General features: G+C 42.6%; 2 protein-coding genes across 3 annotated transcripts in view; one reads left to right on the top strand and one right to left on the bottom strand.

Annotated features, from left to right (window-relative positions):
- The window catches only part of hiw (MYC binding protein highwire), a 56,644-nt gene that overhangs the window by 31,136 nt on the left and 8,466 nt on the right, over nucleotides 1-17,042 (bottom strand). The window contains exons 8-13 of the mRNA XM_036821173.3: nucleotides 15,863-16,913; nucleotides 15,520-15,798; nucleotides 12,882-15,459; nucleotides 12,666-12,813; nucleotides 12,492-12,594; nucleotides 12,292-12,427 (exon numbers count right to left, since the gene is read on the bottom strand). Coding sequence (XP_036677068.2) covers nucleotides 12,292-12,427; nucleotides 12,492-12,594; nucleotides 12,666-12,813; nucleotides 12,882-15,459; nucleotides 15,520-15,798; nucleotides 15,863-16,913 — 4,295 coding nt within the window. The remainder of the gene's footprint in view (nucleotides 1-12,291; nucleotides 12,428-12,491; nucleotides 12,595-12,665; nucleotides 12,814-12,881; nucleotides 15,460-15,519; nucleotides 15,799-15,862; nucleotides 16,914-17,042) is intronic.
- LOC108005290 (uncharacterized) lies at nucleotides 2,820-11,566 on the top strand. Of its 2 annotated transcripts, none has more exons than XM_017068488.4 (5): nucleotides 2,820-2,974; nucleotides 8,970-9,365; nucleotides 9,827-10,204; nucleotides 10,268-10,427; nucleotides 10,485-11,566. In XM_017068488.4, the coding sequence occupies exons 2-5, from the start codon at nucleotides 9,198-9,200 to the stop codon at nucleotides 11,177-11,179; spliced, it is 1,401 nt and encodes a 466-aa protein (XP_016923977.2). In that variant the 5' UTR covers nucleotides 2,820-2,974; nucleotides 8,970-9,197; the 3' UTR covers nucleotides 11,180-11,566. The 2 variants fall into 2 exon arrangements, with proteins under 2 accessions (XP_016923977.2, XP_036677069.2); XM_036821174.3 differs by lacking the exon at nucleotides 2,820-2,974 and adding an exon at nucleotides 5,294-5,310.

Here is a 17,042-nt window from a genome sequence, read left to right as displayed (position 1 = left end):
AAAAAATACAAAATATAGAATTGGATCCCAGAGACAAAGCCAAAGCAAAATGCCAGGCGGGTGTGCTGAAATTGCATTTTGAAATGTTGTATAACTTGATTTGCAAGCGCGGTCAGCGGGCTGTTTTTGTTGCAAATTAAATGTTGTTGCCGCAGCGGCTGCCATGCAAATGCGTTCTAAAAGCCTTTTCGAGTTATTAATGTGCATATATGGTCAGTAAGTCAGGCAGGCGCTCAGTCAGTTTGATCGGCTTGATCAGTTGGCTCACATCTCTCTGCAGGGGCAAAATAAACTGGGTCACTGCGAGAAAATATATCAGTATACTATAATTTCGGAGGGTTATAACAGCCCTACAGTCGGTTATATAAAATTCATGGGATTTTAGATGTCAAGCGGAACTATAGAACTCCAAAAGGTTATACGAAATACTCATTCTCGATTTATTTCAATTTTCCCATCTTTGGCGGGAATTTCTGAACATATTTTATAAAAAAAATCTTTTTTAGCTGTTCCCAAAATAATATAAGAAAATCGATTTTACAAAAGTCACTAAGGTTTTAAATCACAAATATAAAAGCCTAAAAGTATGCAACAATATACTTTGAGTCAGGAAATCCGATGTCTTTATTGCACACCTTAAGAAACCTTTATCAGGGTTTTTAAAACAATGATAATTTCTTGGCCACCGCATACTTTTCATATATTTACATTTTTTGTAACTGAGCAGTGATACATCAAATAATATCTTACAGTGCCAGTAAAAATAAAAGTATTTGCAAGAAATCGGCTATATGGAATATAATATTTACGACCCAGGTACTTAAACCCCCTCCATTTCTACAAGGTAAATGGCGTGCTTATCGGCACTTTTAAATATAATCACTCAAATAGCCATAAATATGAAATGCTCAATTTGCCACTCTATTATTTCAGCGATAAGAATGAGTTCATTTCTCCGAAGGTTCCAGAAATAGGAACAGTTTAAAACTACAATAGAAACATAGGACTTGTTATCGATTTTAAGGGGAAATATGACTTGTCCTACGAATATTGGGTGGTCTGCTACTGAACTTTGTTGGGGATCTGGAGGGGTTGCCAGGGGTACTTATAAAACCGACTGATCTGAAGAGCCTTCTCATAAGTTTTACATATTTACATGGCTTAGCTCTTAAAAAGCCTACCGCTAAGTGCTCCATGTTTGCGTTTGCCTCCAAGTAAATTTGATGTGATTTGTGTTGATCTACTGTCCACCTCCACCTCCTCTTTCTGTCCCTTTCTGCTTTCTTTTTATTTTTGCGGGGGCCTTCTGAAAGCGGCAAGTGTCAAGCGATGCGTGGCATCGTTCAATTAAGCGCCGCGCAAGACATTCAGATACAGATTTCAAGTAAAAAATCCATGTTCAACTTCAACTTGACATACGCAAAGCGAAACTAAAGGGCATATACACAGAGAGAAATTAGGAACACTTTTATAGAAAAATATTTAACAAAAAAACACTATGTGTAAAGTAATTCAACGATTAGAAGATGTATAATAAACTGAAAAACTATTAATCGTTTTCTATAAATAAAATGATACATCTTAAGAATTATTTATTTTGGATTTTATTTTAAAAAGAAAAATATCCAAATCATGTAATTTCCACACCTACATTTTTATCCACTTATTTTTATGAAACTTCTAGTACCTATTACAACAATATCTGTCTATATTTAGAGAAAAAATATATGATTTTTCAAATATTTTACAATTTAATAAAGCCATTTTGGTTTTTATTTTTCCAAGTGCAGGCAATAAACGCAAAAATTCTTCACCTTCTTTGTAATTTTTTTGTAGTTTTCAGATTTTTGAGCTTGCGATCGTTTGAGAGACGCTCCCGCTAAATCGCCGCAGCCAAACTGGCGCTCGTTCAACTCAAAAATGCTCACAAAGAGAGCGAGCAGAGAGCGGCAGAGAAATCCACGTCAAATTCAAACGAGAGATTGCGACAGTGATGTCAGTGCCGGAAATGGCGGGAAAAAGCTAAAACAAAATTATTGCGTATACGACTCATTGTATTCAAATTGCGCATACGCCTTGGTAGACAAGCAAAAAAAATTATTTACCAGCTTCTTAGCTTGAAGCCACCTAGGTATAGCTGCAAATAACATAGGCTATGGGTAATTTACAATTGCTTTTTAACCTGAGGATAAATAAATAAATAAAATATTTACTAGTTATTATTTGATTTCATTAATGTCAATCATAAAATTATTTCATTTATACCTACAAAAATTTTATTCTTTCAATATCATGCTGTAGAGAAACGTCAATAGTATATATTTTATTAGCTAAGGTTACAAAATAAATCGAAAAAATATTTTGGACTTGAAAAAAATTAACTACAAATTATATACACTGCCCTGGGATTTTAACTCGTAGTCCTTTATATCTTTAATTACGTTTTGAACTATAGAACTAATTTTAAGGCGCGCAGAAGGAAAAATTAAAAAAATTAAATGCGCTGCAAGTGGTCTTGAACTCTAAGTCTTTTGGGGTATACAATTCCCATGCCACATACGCTGGGATTTGAGCTCGCAGTCTTTTATATCTTAACCTACGTTTTAAAGCACAGCACTCATTTTTAAGCGCGCAGGAGTAACAAATAGAAAAATTAAATGCGCTGCAAGTGGTTTTGAACTCGCAGTCTTTTGGGGTATACGATTCTCATCCTACAACCGAATTTTTGGGCAGAAAAAGAGTCGAACGCTCATCACTGAAACGTGGACGGAGATTGGTTATTTGCGCTAGGCGGTTGGCGTTCAGCGTTCAGCGTTCGGCGGTTTGGCGCTCAGTTTGTCATTTGCACGCGCTTACGCCGGTTGGGCCTCCAACAAAAACGAGGCTACAGAACCGCCTGACCGCTCGCGTGCTTTTAATTTTTACTGCTAATATAAATAAATGCGAGTATTTACTTGGGCAATTTACGTTAAAGGTTTGCTTAAATTCAGGCTTTTTTTTCGAGTGTCTCTATATTTTTCATGTGTCAAGATCTTCGTGTGTGTGTGTGTGTGTGTGTGTATGTGTTTGCTTTTCTGGAACCGCCATAAAGTTCAAAGTAATAAAAAAAACTAATAGGGAGAGAAGGAAAAATGGTTTTGCATTTGCGTTGCAAATATGCTGAGAAAAGCTAAAAAAGAATTCAAACAAACAGAGAAGAAGAATTCTTCCCTCTCTTATGTGGCTCTCTCTTCTCCTTATTCTTCTTGGTGATCATGATCACCAGCCCACGCATCCAAACAAAACAAACAAGACAAAAACAAATCAAAGCCCCAAACAAGAATTTAACATCTCTCTATTCTTCGATATTTTTTTTTCTGCTATTCCCCCGGGGAATATAAATTAGCAGTGTATATTTGTGAGCACAAACGCCCCCTTGCTAAATAAAAAAAATAATATATAATACAAATTGGCAGACACCTTGCCATATATCCATATCCATTATGTCCGCTACCCGTCATCATCGTATTTCGATATTTCAAGGTTAAATGACGACGGAGAAAAGCAAACGTGAAATAAAAATCTGTTTTTAGTTTGCTTTTGCCATTAAAACGTTTTAGGAACGGCAAAAAGTTCAACCCCGAAAGTCAATGTTACAAAGAGTTATTTGTTCCAGAGTACAGTCAAGTCTCTAGGTACCAAACTTCTAAACAGTTGACTAGACTTTTCGTTTTATATTTAAAGTATCATCTTTTAATACTGATCTTTACTTAAGAAATTTTCAAAAATCTTGTAGAGTTTTGGAACTCAAAATTGATTAAAACCTTTTTTCTGGTATTGTATAGATAAGATTGTTTGGAAATATCTGAAGGATACAATCTTTTCAAGATTAGAGCACTCGAACATCAAAATATTTTTTAATTTTACATTTTTATTAATTAAAAAAACATTTCTTAAATTTCTAGAAAAGGCACAAACGTGTTTATTTCAAGTCGAACCATAAAATAAGTCCTAAAAGCAGTACCTACCACCTAAGAAATATTATCTTTTTAATCTCTGGGCTTAAAGAAGTTCTTCTGCAAATAGGGCCAAAGCCAATGTTATGAAAGGTTGATCAAAATTTGTGCCAAGTGTATGGACACCAAAACAACTGCACGAATTTCAAGTAGTAGAAAGCAAAGAGCAGCAGCACAACAGGCTAAAAACATTAACCCCGTCAAGTGCCCTCAGCATTCTACTGCTGCATTTTCGCTTTTAAAGTGGTTGGACCTTTGGCTAAATTAGCTTTTGTGGTAGAATTGCTTTTAACAATAAACGAGCTTCGAAAGAAAGTCGTTGACAATTTTGCAACAGATAAGATTTGCTAAATCGGTGGAAAGCTTGTAGTTAGATTTTAATAGCCATTTTTAAAGAGAAAACACATTTAGAGATATTCCCTCAAAAGGGTAAGGTCAACATTGCAATAAATAGGCTTGGTATGCGTTTCTTAGTTTAATCTACTATTAAAAAGAAAAAATAAGTGGCATAGAAATCTTAAAAAAATTAATACAGTGACACTTGGCATAGAAATCTTAAAAAAGAACATTGTTTTTATGTACGTAAAAAATAAATACAGTGAAAATTTTAAGTCGAGGAAACCCCCTTTTCATAATAGTCTCTTTGAGTTAAAACCATTTTCTCGTCTGCATGACAAACTAAAAGTAATCTTTAAACTCTAAATTTGCATACGATTTCTATATTTAAAGCCTACTTTTAATTTAACATGCGGATGAGGAAATGGCTCGAAAAAGATTAAGAGTCATAGAAAATTCTATATTCCAGTTTTTTATTCCAGATATTCCATTTCTATAAAACACCTTTCTTGTCGATTTTAAAAATTTATCAAGGAATTTAAAAAGATCGTTAACCCACGAATTTCCATCGTGACTGATTTCCAACTGTCCCTCAGTCAAAAATACTCCAGTTAGTCATTAAATGTCCCATAAATTCCATTCTGCCCCGTAAACTGCATGGAGTAATGCGTGTGTAAACCGTAGGTTACCATATACACATGTGTCATCATGCGAGAATTGAGTCAAATGTTGTTGCAATCACTCCAACTCCTGACTCATTTGCCATCTTATCGCAGTTGATAAAAGCGGCGATAAGATAGTGATTTTAGCCCGTTTCGAATCGGGCAATCGGCCGAGTGCAACGATATTTAACCCAGTAACCGATGCTATGTGAAATCGAGCACTGGTTTATTGCAATGCAGCCTTTCGATTCGCTCAGTTGTGCTTTGATTTAATTCAAGTCAATGGTTACAAGTCCATGAAATGTGCTAATTTATATGTACGTACAATTGTGGTCGAAACAACAAAAATGCCAGAATGCATAAAGCTATGGTTTCAAAATAACTGCAGAGAACCCTTTTAAGAAGGTTATGGCGTTACTGATATTGTACAACTAACTTTTCATTCTATCAAATAAGCTCTCAATTTTGAATTATTTATAATAAGTAACTATCAGTTCTTATCGATAAAACAAGGAATATCATATGGTACTCAGCCAGTAAGTTTTAGTAAGTAACTCTCAAGTCTCAAGATCATAGCTAAGAAAATATAACATAGTGCAGAACCATTTTAAGTTTGATTACATCTAGATAGATAGATAGATAGATAGCTTTAGGTTTCTTTTTAAATTTCAACATTTACAACCAATGAAGGTTTTATTTAATAGGTCCTACTGACCACCAAGTATTTATAGGATAATTGCCTCCTAATTGGGGTAATTCCGGGGCGTAGTCTGGGGGGGTCAACAAGGGGTCTGTGCCTCCGATTCTGATTCTACGGTTTAAATAGTGCGTGTGAGCGAGTTGTTACTTGACAGGAAATGCAATTGCGCTTTAATTCAATTTCCTAAGCGCATGTCCACTCAATGAACGTCACTTGATTTAATGGAATGTACCCCAAAGGGTTGAACAACGCGTCTGCGACACATCCGGAATTCTAAGGCCCCGCCTGATATAGCAAATAAAAAACTTTATGGAAGGTATTAAGGGGATCTTGACTTGGTATATAGAATCTCTTCAATTATCATTATCACTCTCATTAGACAAAGAACTAGAAAACGGAAATGCATTATCTTAATTACTTTATTAGAGTATTTTGTTGACCCATTCATTATAATCACTATTTCTTATCATTGACAAGGACAAAGTTTAAGAACTAAAGGTTAATGGCACTGTCTTCGCAACAAGTTCTTTGTTAAACACAAGTATAGATTTTTAAATGTTAATATGAATATATCTTCATGAAAAACTTGGCATATAAGCGTATGTGAGGGTCAGCTTGGAGTCTCTGGAATGCCCATTCGTGCTGGTTATTCGAATTCCTCGATTCGTGCGCAAATATTTTAACAGTCGCCACTTGAGATGGAGACCCGACTCTGGCGCTGACTAAATTTCCTCTCGCGCAAATTGAGTTCTATAAACAAATGGAAATGGAAATGGCCATAAACAAATAACAAAGCATAATTGCTCATGTTCGGGCTACCAGACCCAGACGAAGTCGAAGTCTCCATTTCCAGGGCCAGAGAGATTTTCAGTGTTTGCTATACGACCTCAGAATTCAATTAACAGACGACCAAAGGCGGTGATTGGAGGGGGGCCGAAGAAAACTGGTGAAGTGATCACAATTGGAGAGGGTGTTGTGATTCAATTAGACCCTCGTCCACATCCCCATCTTGGAAGCGAGCTAGTGTGTTTGCGATCGTTGGGCAATAGCGTTAGCTGATTATGATCGACACTCTCAACTGTCGAAAGTAGTTGGTCGAAATTTCACCTCGAGATCGGTAATCGATCACTCTGTTTTGGGTCAGCTTAAATTTTTTCGTGGTTTTGCAACATTTTTCCTCACAGAAATAACAATTATTTCTAATACTGTTTTGCGAATCTCTTTACTACAATATTTTAAACTTATTAAGACTGTGATCGTTTGAAAATTTGGATTATAACCTATTGCTCCTCAATCGGTTACTCAATGTGAATTTAAATTGTCCTTTTAATTTCTTACGTACAAATCTTATGAAAACTATAGTTAGAACTCAAAAAGTAAAAACATCTTACATGCAAGATAGGAAGAAGCAACAATTATTGTGATCGGCGATTGTGGCCCAAGGATCGAAAATGGAAAAGGTTGTCAATTGAAGAGGTGTCCCGGTTTTGCTGAACACAGAAAATTCACTGACGTTGGGATCAGAAAAAAACTAACGCTAACTAACTAATAAATCTATCTTATCATACACTTCCCTGAAATACTATAAACAACTTGTTGTTCACACACAGAGAAAATTCTGACGTTCTCATCTAAGTTGAAAATGTTCTTAAAAATAGAACGACATTTTTAAGTTGAAAATGTTTTTATTTTGCTCGAATTAAGTTAAATTGGCGGTATTTAAGTACAAATAAACTATTAGTTCAGTCCTTGGTGTATACTTATCAAATAGTTGTTAAATAAACTCAATTTAACTTTTCTCTTCTCACCATTTCGTTATTATATTGATACCAAAATGTACTTACACGGTTTTTAAGAACGAATGTTCTCAATTGAAGAACAGTGTTCTCAATTCAAGAACAATGTTTTTAGATAGTTTTCTTTGTGTATGCTTTCATATGGGCATTTCCAACCGAAAGTAAATCAAGCCATAAAGCTTTAAACTTATTTAAAACATATTGCTATATAATTTTTGTCTTATATTAGTTTCAAAGTAGATGGGTTTCCAACTTAACAACGCAAATTGTATATAAATTGATCAATTTTAATATCAAGATCCATCAATATTCTTTAAAAGTATTTTTTTTGGTATTTTTTAGACCTGTTTTCGGTTGTAATTTTATACCATTTTAGGGCAATTTTGTATACTCAATGCTGCACTTACATGTTAAACTATTTAAATAAAAGGATAACAACCATAAAATTGTGTATACGGGCAAAGGAAACAACATACCAAAACGTTTAAAGCTAAATTGAAAAAAAACTGTTAGCAATTTTATAGGAAATCCAAGCTCGGAAATACTTTAAATTAAAAAACATTATAAAAATTAAAATCGTTTTCTTTTTGCATTTTAAATGTGTGCAAACGTTCTGAGAGACTCCCTGGAATGGCCCATATTTGTTTTTTATTCCCTTTTAGAGGAAATAATGATTTCGATCAGATGTTTCCAAAGCAAAGAAGGAAACGTTTTCGACCCCACAAAGCAACAACCGTTTTTTAGCACTAACAAAAGGGTTTAAAAATTCAGTTTTTAAGTCTTTAAGTAATATACAAAGTTGACTCCTTGGGGTTTTGAAACACGCCGTTCCGAAAATTACAATGTGCAAAGACGCCCATGCTTACTTTTTTTGTATTCAGGGCTAACCATCCAAACTAAAAGGCATTTTTTCATAATTTTAAATGACGACAGGTGTAGAAAAGATACTCTACATGAATCTTTGGAACTGCTTTCTCAATCAATTTTGAAATAATAGTTTGTACAAGATGTCGTAATATTCAAAAACCTTTTGCATTTACCAAAATCATTTGGCTATTGCCCAATTCAACTGCAATTTGTCGCATGAAACAGGTGCACAATTTTCCAAACATCTGTTCTTTCTTGATTAATGTGTGTAATTACTCATGTTGACCAATATTCTTCTTTAGCGTTAATCATAGATTTTAAAACTAGTATCAAATGTATTTGATTACCAACTTTAAGTGCGCATATGTATAAATATTTAATACTTAATTTATATGCTTTTCTGAGAATCAGATAAAATTTATGGTAAACTCGGGAGTTACATGGGGCAAGAAATGTTAGGGAGTAACTATCGGTATTATCTGCTATAAAGAGGGGAAAAATGGAGCTCAATTTCAGTTTGACGGCCCGAAAACACTCACATATAGCACAGAAATTCGACACACGAATGCCAACACACGACTGTAACTCATACATATGCGTGCTTATACTATAGATAAGAAACACCTTCAAAGATAAGGCTGGAACGAATCGGAATCGGACTTTATCAGCATTTCCACGGAACGCTTACGGCGGAGAGCAGTGCAAAACGGAGCGGATGGTAAACACAACTAGAAAATGAACAAAGAGTGGGCCGGAGAATAAGTAGACGAAAAGAGAGAGAGCTAAAAGCACAGGTTAATATGAGTGAATAATTAGCCATAGGCGGATCAGTTGAGAAATCATGCGGAATATCAGAAATCTCAAGGATCCCACGGCATGGACATGGTTCCTCCTGCCCCTCCTCTTCCTCTTCTTCCTTTTCCCCCACTCCATCCAGGCGGATCCCGCCAAGGTGACCTGTGTGGAATACGGAACCACCATCACCTGCGACTGCAAAAACTCCGACCAGGTGAGTCAACTCGTTAATGTTTACATACCGTTTTCTCATAAAAAAATGATATCATAACCATTTTTCAAAGATCTATTTAGCTTAGTATTAGATGATTTAATAGGTAGTGTCAAGAACTTATCGAATTTTCTATTTTTAAAAGTGAAAATGATTGTAAACAACATTACAGTATAAAAGGGATATGACAAATACCTTCCAAAACATTGACATTAGGTTTTTATCATATCAATGAGTAATTCTTTAAAAAATGGTATCAGCATTTCTTTATCAGCAGGTCTTAATGCTTAATTAGTAATGGTACACCTAAGCTTTTTCATTTCATTTGTTCATTTGCTTTATAGTTTTCTTTTTTATGTAGAGGGATTTTCGTTAAGCATGTATGTTCAAAACTTTTTTGGCACTTTCTTAGATCCTTATTTCTTATAGATGTATCTAGTTTTAAACGTTCCTTTATTTTGCAGCCCATGGTTTTGCCACTTCTGCACGGAGGCGTGGACACGATTGAGATCCGCAATTGTCGGGACCTTGTGGTGGAGGCCAATCGGCTGGCGGACACGATGGGTCTGCAAAAGGTGACCTTCCGCCAGGTGGGTCAGCTGGTGCTTCGGGAATACGCGTTGAGTGTGCCGCGATATGCCAGCAACAAGGCTCTGATCGTGGAATTTGAGCAGACCAACCTCAAGCTGATCGAATCGCATGCCATCAATGGCAACATCGCGGAGATCTCATTCGTGGGCGGGCGGATCGATCTGATGAAGCCCTTTGGGTTCACCACCACCAAGGATAGTGCCATATTGCTAAAATTCGACGGGGTCACCATCCAGCGCATCGAGAGTCAGGTGAGTCAGCAATAGAACCTCTGTGGTTATTATGGTTTATATCAATTCTGATTTGATTTCTAGGCCTTTAAGAAGTTCGCCGTGGAGCAGATGACCATTGCCAACTGTCAATTCCTGGGTGATTTGCCCACACGGGCTTTCTACGAGCTCGAGGTCACCAACGAGCTGAGTCTGCGGGGAAATCAGTTCCAGGAGGTCCACTCCCATGCCTTCTCCTTCAAGCGTAGGTTTTGATAACATATCCTTGAGGAACATTTATCAATCTCTTAATCCCCTCCAGTTGTCTCTAAGTTAAGCCTGAGCGATAACCACTTTGTGTCTGTGGATGGCGAGTGGTTGGAGGCCCAAATTCGTGATGCGGTGACAATTCGGGGCAATGACTTCGGGGCCGCCAGTGAGATTGCCTTCCGCAGCCTCACCGTTCATCGTTCGTATCAGTTGAGCGAGCACCTGGAGCTGCGTTTCCACAACAACAGTCTGCGCAGCTCTCGTCCAGGTGCGGATCCCCGAGCAGATGGCACAGGAGGAGCAATTGCCCCCCAGCCGCTGCGCTTCGACGGCAGCTTCTCCCTCAGCATCCGTGATCTGCGCTATGATAATTCCTGGAGCTGTGAGCAGCTGGACAGGAATGTGGAGCCACCATTGCCACGGGCGGACTTCTTCCGGCTCCACAGCGATCAGCTGATGTTCCACCCACCCGATTCTGGTGGAGATCAGAGGGTACAGCCCTATATGCCGCTGCGTATGCTGATCACGGATCAGTGTCGGGAGCGCAGCTACATGGCCTACATCATCTCGGGAAGTGTGGTCCTGGGACTGCTGCTTATCCTGCTAATCCTACTGATCTGGTGGCGAGTGGTGCAGCGACGACGACGTCGCAAACTGGACGTAGTGCAGCCGGAGCCACGCACTTACAAGGAGACCCAGATCGTATACCAAATCGAGAACGCTGGCCTGCTAAAGACTGATTTGTAGACGCCAAGGAAAGACATTTGGAGGACTGTTTTCGAACACATCGAAACCCATAGCAGACCCTCTACCCACAGAGACACAGAGCTGAATGAAGCTAGAGGAGCGGACGGTGGTATGGTTGGAGGAGCAGGAGGAGCACCACCACCATCACCACCACCCATCATACGGAACCACCAATGCGTGACCTTTCGCTGTACCAAAACAATAGCCTACAGTTAGTCGTAGAGTATCTTATTCTAATTAATGCATAACTCGTAATGTTTGTCAGTTGTAAGTGGCCATGTATATAGTCGCATGTAGGCTGGGATCTTGCCCAGAAATATCCAGGTGGGTTCGCCATACCCCATCAAATACGTACAATATATGGAATAAATCAAACTAAAGCCAAAAGGGGTTTTCTATTTTCTATGGTTTATGTTAGTATCATAGATTTAATAGTATATTATAATAATGATATAATATTAATAATGGTATGTATAGTTTTCCATTTTGTTCAAGTTTTTAGATACTTCTTTCAAACAGAAAATGTAAGCATTTAATAAATGGAAAAATATAGATATTCGCAAATCAAAGGGCAAAGTTAGATCGTAAAATATATAGATGTGTTTATAAATTGCAGATGACAGATAAAATGTTTACACAAAAATTAAACAGTTTTAATATCTTTTAAAATGTAGGTCTTTGACACATGTTTACAAGATCATCGTAAACTTTGGAAAATAAATTCGTTTTATACCAGGTCCATTTATAGAATCTCAAATGTTACAGTTTCATCATTTTTTTTCATTATATACAGTACAGTACATTTCATTATAAGAACAAGTACACAAAAAAGTTTTATGGGTAAAATTGACCAATAGGGAAGTTACTTAACTGTAAAAAAGGGTTAACAACTATTAAAAAAGGGACCCGCATTTTATTGTTGCTTTGGTTACTATTTAACAGTAAACCTACCATAAAATGGTTAGTTGTGTGCAACAACAGTTGGCAGAGTAACTATTTTGTTGGTCAAAATGGCAATTAGAGGACTTGGTACCATTTAACTATTACATTGGTCAATTTAACCTTTAAGTTTATCTGTGTTTATTTAAAAAAAAAGATTATATGAAACTCACCCGATAGGCAGATACGATTCCAAGGCCTGGTGCACGGTCAACTGGGGTTCGGAGAGGGCAAATCCCTTGGAGAGCAGTGTGTGATGCGCGTTTATGGTCTCCTCAACGCCGCTCATGTCCTCCACATCCTTGTCATCTGATATGGTAAATAGGAACATTAAGATAGCCGCAAAGTGCGATGCACACATTTCATAAATCACCTGGCAGGTTGAGCTCCTTCTTCATCAGATTGGCACTGCACATGCCGCCCAAGTAGGCCAACTCCTGCTCCAGTCGAATCAGACACGAGTTGCTGGCATTGATCTGAGCGAGAGGGAAAAACATGGTTTAGAAAGGGACGGCAGTTTGATTTTTGGAGTCGGGCCGAGACTCACCGATGTGGGATTGTCGTATCCCACCACTAGACACTTGAAGCCATAGCGATTGTTGTGCGGATCCTGGGCATAAAGCGAGGCTGTTTCCAGGGAGAACTCCACGCAGTTGCCGGGCAGGATGAGGACATTGTGCAGCCAGGTGGAGGCGCTAAGGATAAACGGAAATTCCGGATCAGTTAGAATTGAAATCACCCATAGAGTTATCATTCCACTTACGTGTTAAACTTCTTGACCACAATCCACTCCCTGTCGTTGGGATCCTGGCTGCGCAGGGGCACGGAACTGGGAGCAGACGCGGATCCCGGAGCATTCCCGCCACCAGGACTGCGACAGCAACTGGCCATGGTCAACTGGACACTGGCGGAGCGTTGGTGTGAGCTCGGCGCTGCTCCGCTTCCGGCGATGCCGCCGCCTGTGGTGCGCCTCCTGTCCGCCTGTGCACCCGGCACATTGTTGTCCGCCTGCTCCAGATAGTCATCCACATGCGGCACCAACGGCGCCTGCGAGGCAGGACGCATGGGTATCGACAGCAGCAGATAATCCTCTAGCTGGGCCGTTCCACACTGCGGGTCAAACTCGATGGTGAGCCACTGGACGCAGGGCGGGAACTCCACGCGATAGCTGCTGATGCTGGCGCTCCGGTACGGATGCTCACTCTCCACCACGCAGTAGTGGTTACTGGTGGTGCTGCTACTCGAGCTGGAGCCAGAATTCGAGGTCTGTGTGGCAAAGAGAACCGGTTCCGGCTGACGTTGATCCTTGGAGACGTGCAGCTGGTTTAGGGCAGCGATGTGCGGAAGGATCTCCTTGATCAGACCTAGAATCTGGACGGAGCTCTTGGGATCACTGCAGGCCAGATTGGCAATATGGGCATAGACCAGCGGCAGTAGAGTGTGGAACATATTGGAGGCGGCCAGATTGAAGACCTCCAGCAGTTGCACCGCGGCCACTTGACTGCCAACTCCGGCCACTCCTCCGCCGCCAGATCCTCCGGCCACACTCACTCCACTGCCAGCCGCCGCCATTCCGGCCACCTCCAGCGGAGCCTCCTCCGAATCGGAGTGCACCTGCTGGGTCACCGACTGTTGAGCCGGTTGCTCGGCGATCTCAAAATCCGTGGTCCTCTCATTGCCATTTATCGGAACACTCTGGCTCTGACTCTGACTTTGGTTCTGACTCTGACTTTGGCTTTGGCTTTGGCCATTCCTCAAGTCCGCCGATTCCTCCACTTCGGTGGCTCCGATCTCGATTTCCATCTCGAAGGGATTGGTGGATCGCTTGTCGAACTTGAGGGTCTCCATGAGACCCTTCGAAAAGGACTCGATGCGCTTGCCAAGATCCCTGGCCGTGGACAGCTGAGGATCGATAGCAGTGGGCAGGGCGGCCGTCCTAGAGTTGTTGGCCCAATTGATGTCCATGTGCTCCTCGATGGGCGTGATATTGTGCTCGGAATCGATGGTCTGCGTGTGATTGGAACTATTATCCGAGGGCGAGCAAGAGGCAGCCATGGCATTGCGCGCCAGGATGAGCAGCTCAGTGCATTTCTTGGTGATGTCAGCGGCGATTTGCAGGGCTGTATCCCGTGTGGAGACCTCATGGGGTCCCAGGAGCATCATGCGCTCCTCCATGTGGGGTACCACATTTGCTCCATCGCCAGATCGTCCGCTGGCCGAGTTTCCGTCCTGTTTCATGGGTGTGCTGTAGTACAGAATGCAGGGCAATTGACCCCTAGCCGGAGTGGTTCCATTGAAGCTTAGGTCGCAGGCATAGAAGTGGAACTGGGCGCCACAAGGTCCTCGAACCGCTGGCATGCCGGCGTCGCCGGAGCAGGTGCGTGCCCCCTGGGAGCACAGCCTCAGGGCGTAGCGAGCGTTCTCCTTGATGTGCACCGGATGATCGAACTTAATCTCGGCCAGATCGTTGTGGACCGCATCCTGGTCGTAGCTGCCCGACACCGACTCCAGGGTCTCCCACTTGTGCTGCGGCTGCAGATCCGCCGTATTGTCGTACAGCAACTCCAACTGGTAGTCATAGCTCCCGGATCCCGAGTAAACCATGGCGCCAGCTATGGCCACACCAGGTCGATCCACGGCGAAGGCAATGGCATCGGGTCCAAAGTTTCCGGTATTCCAGGTGCGACTCACATCGCAGCGGGCGAAGCGAGCTCCCGTCGAGTGGAGCGTCCTGGGCGGCATGAACAGTTTGTCATACTCCCCCATCGCCGTTTGGTAGACGATCTCGGCCAGAACCCTGGCCAGCAGGTGACAACAGTTGTCTATGAGGCCCTGATTGACGCACTCCTTGCCCCCAGGATAGCTGCCACCAAGACTTCCCAGACTTCGGCTGTAAATCGCCTCGATGCGGGAACGAATGGGAGAGGCGATTATGTCCAGCAGACGCACGAGTACATCCTTGAATGTCCAGGAGTTGCTCAGGAAGTCGCTTTTCTCCTGCTGCGTGCGGTAGATCATCTGCTCCACCAGCACTGGATACGGATGGGCGTCCGTGGAGGAGAGCATGGGCAGGCCGGAATTATCGCTGGGACTGATGATCGACTGGCGCTCGTTTCCGGCCGCACTGAGCAGCGAGAAGGTGGCCCTCAACTTAACCGAGGGTGAGCAGAGTCCCGCCAGGATGGCGCTCAGCAGGCGGGAATGCAGGGCTCCACGATCCATCTGGGCAAGCAGGTCGCACAGACAGTTCCACTTCAGCGAGGACGTCGGATAAAAGGCATCAAAGCAGGCAACGAAGCTCAGGTGGCATTCGTCCAGGATCTCCAGCGAGAGTTCGTAGCCTGCGAAGGCAACGAGGTTTATAAGAAATGGATTTATATACATTCCGACTCCCAACTCACCCTCATCCGTGGCTATATCCTTGAAGATGTCGTCACAAAAGATGCCAATGAGTAGGGCCCTCACATTGCCGATGCACTCCGCCAGCTGAATGTTCTCCATGTTGGTCTTCCGCGTCGCGGGAGTTCCGCTGCCGGCTGCCACCGCTGCCGAGGCTGATGTGGATGGTGCTCCTCCGCTTCCGCCACTGCTGATCATGGCCGGGGCCGACGATGGCGATGGGTCTCCAAAGTACTTAGCCATTACGGCTCCACCGGGCACCACACGCGGGGCATTCTTGTCTGCAAGAAGATTAGGAGGAGTTCATTAGCAAAAGAAACAGTTGTGTATACAAGCAGCGGTCACCTTTGTTTGCCTTCGACTGGATCACCTTGGCGGTGGTCACCAGGCCGTTGCCATGAGCGGCATTGGAGCTACCACCGCCCGCTGCCAGCGATGTGGTGGAGCTTCGCTGGGGGTAAATCTCATTGGTGTACTTCCGCAACAGGCGCAGGCATGACTTGATGACATAGCCGAGGTACTGCAGCGACTGCTGGAGCTGCAGTGGTCGGGAGCGATCCCGCTCCTCGCGAAGCTGAAGCTTGAAGCAATCCCAGGACCAGCTGAGCAGGACCACCAGGCTCTCGAAGCACTCGCGGCTCACGCTGTTGGCAAAAGCCCGGGAAATGCGCTGCACAGGATCGGCGTCCATTTGGGCCGGCGTCTGCTTGCAGTCCTGGGTGACCAGGCGATACAGGATGGCCGGTATCTGGCCGGAGTTGACATCGGTGCCATTGTTGGCCTTCTTGCTGGACTTGAAGGAGAAGACCACCTGATCCTCGGTGGTCACGGAGGCCTGGCCGCAGGATCCGCAATCGGAGGAGGGACCTGCGATTCGAGCCCACACCAGGTACCATCTGCCAGCCACCGCACTGACCGGCTTGGGCAGAAGGATGTGGTGCTTGCTCCTGGCGCCGCACTCGTACGGCACCTCCTTGGTCTCGCTGATCAGGATGCCCTCCTTCTCGTAGCCACCGCCATCGCCGCCCAGATCGAAGAGTTTCAGCTTGCAGCTGTACTCCCCGCGACCGCCGAACATACCGAAGCCACAGATCACAATGTCCGTGTCCGCCGAGAAGCGGATGGCCTCCACACTGTGGCCGGAATAGCCCCATCCGCCGCCAAAGTTATCGAACCGGCTGACCACCTGGAACTCGCCGGCCTGCGCTTCCGCCGTTTGTTGGGTCTGCTTGAGCAGCGGCTGCTCGAAGCATCCAGGGATGTTGTCCTGCGCCGACGTGAGGATGTCCAGGCAGGCGAGCAGATTCAAGGAGGCCTGCGAGCGCGCCACGCGGGAGTCCACTCGATCCGGCAGGGATAGTTCCGGCGAGAGCAGTGATCGATAGGTAGCCGAGTTCTGGAAGAGATCGAGGGGTTATATGTATATCATAGGAAATGTTTGTAAGTTGTGATAAGTTGTGATAAGTAACCAATGAATAAAATTTATAAATAAATTAATAAACATGCCTCGACTATGATGTACCCG

The sequence above is a fragment of the Drosophila suzukii genome, chromosome X (assembly GCF_043229965.1).
Source record: "Drosophila suzukii chromosome X, CBGP_Dsuzu_IsoJpt1.0, whole genome shotgun sequence".
NCBI classification, from domain to species: Eukaryota; Metazoa; Arthropoda; class Insecta; order Diptera; family Drosophilidae; genus Drosophila; species Drosophila suzukii.
This window is presented reverse-complemented; position numbering and strand designations above follow the sequence as displayed.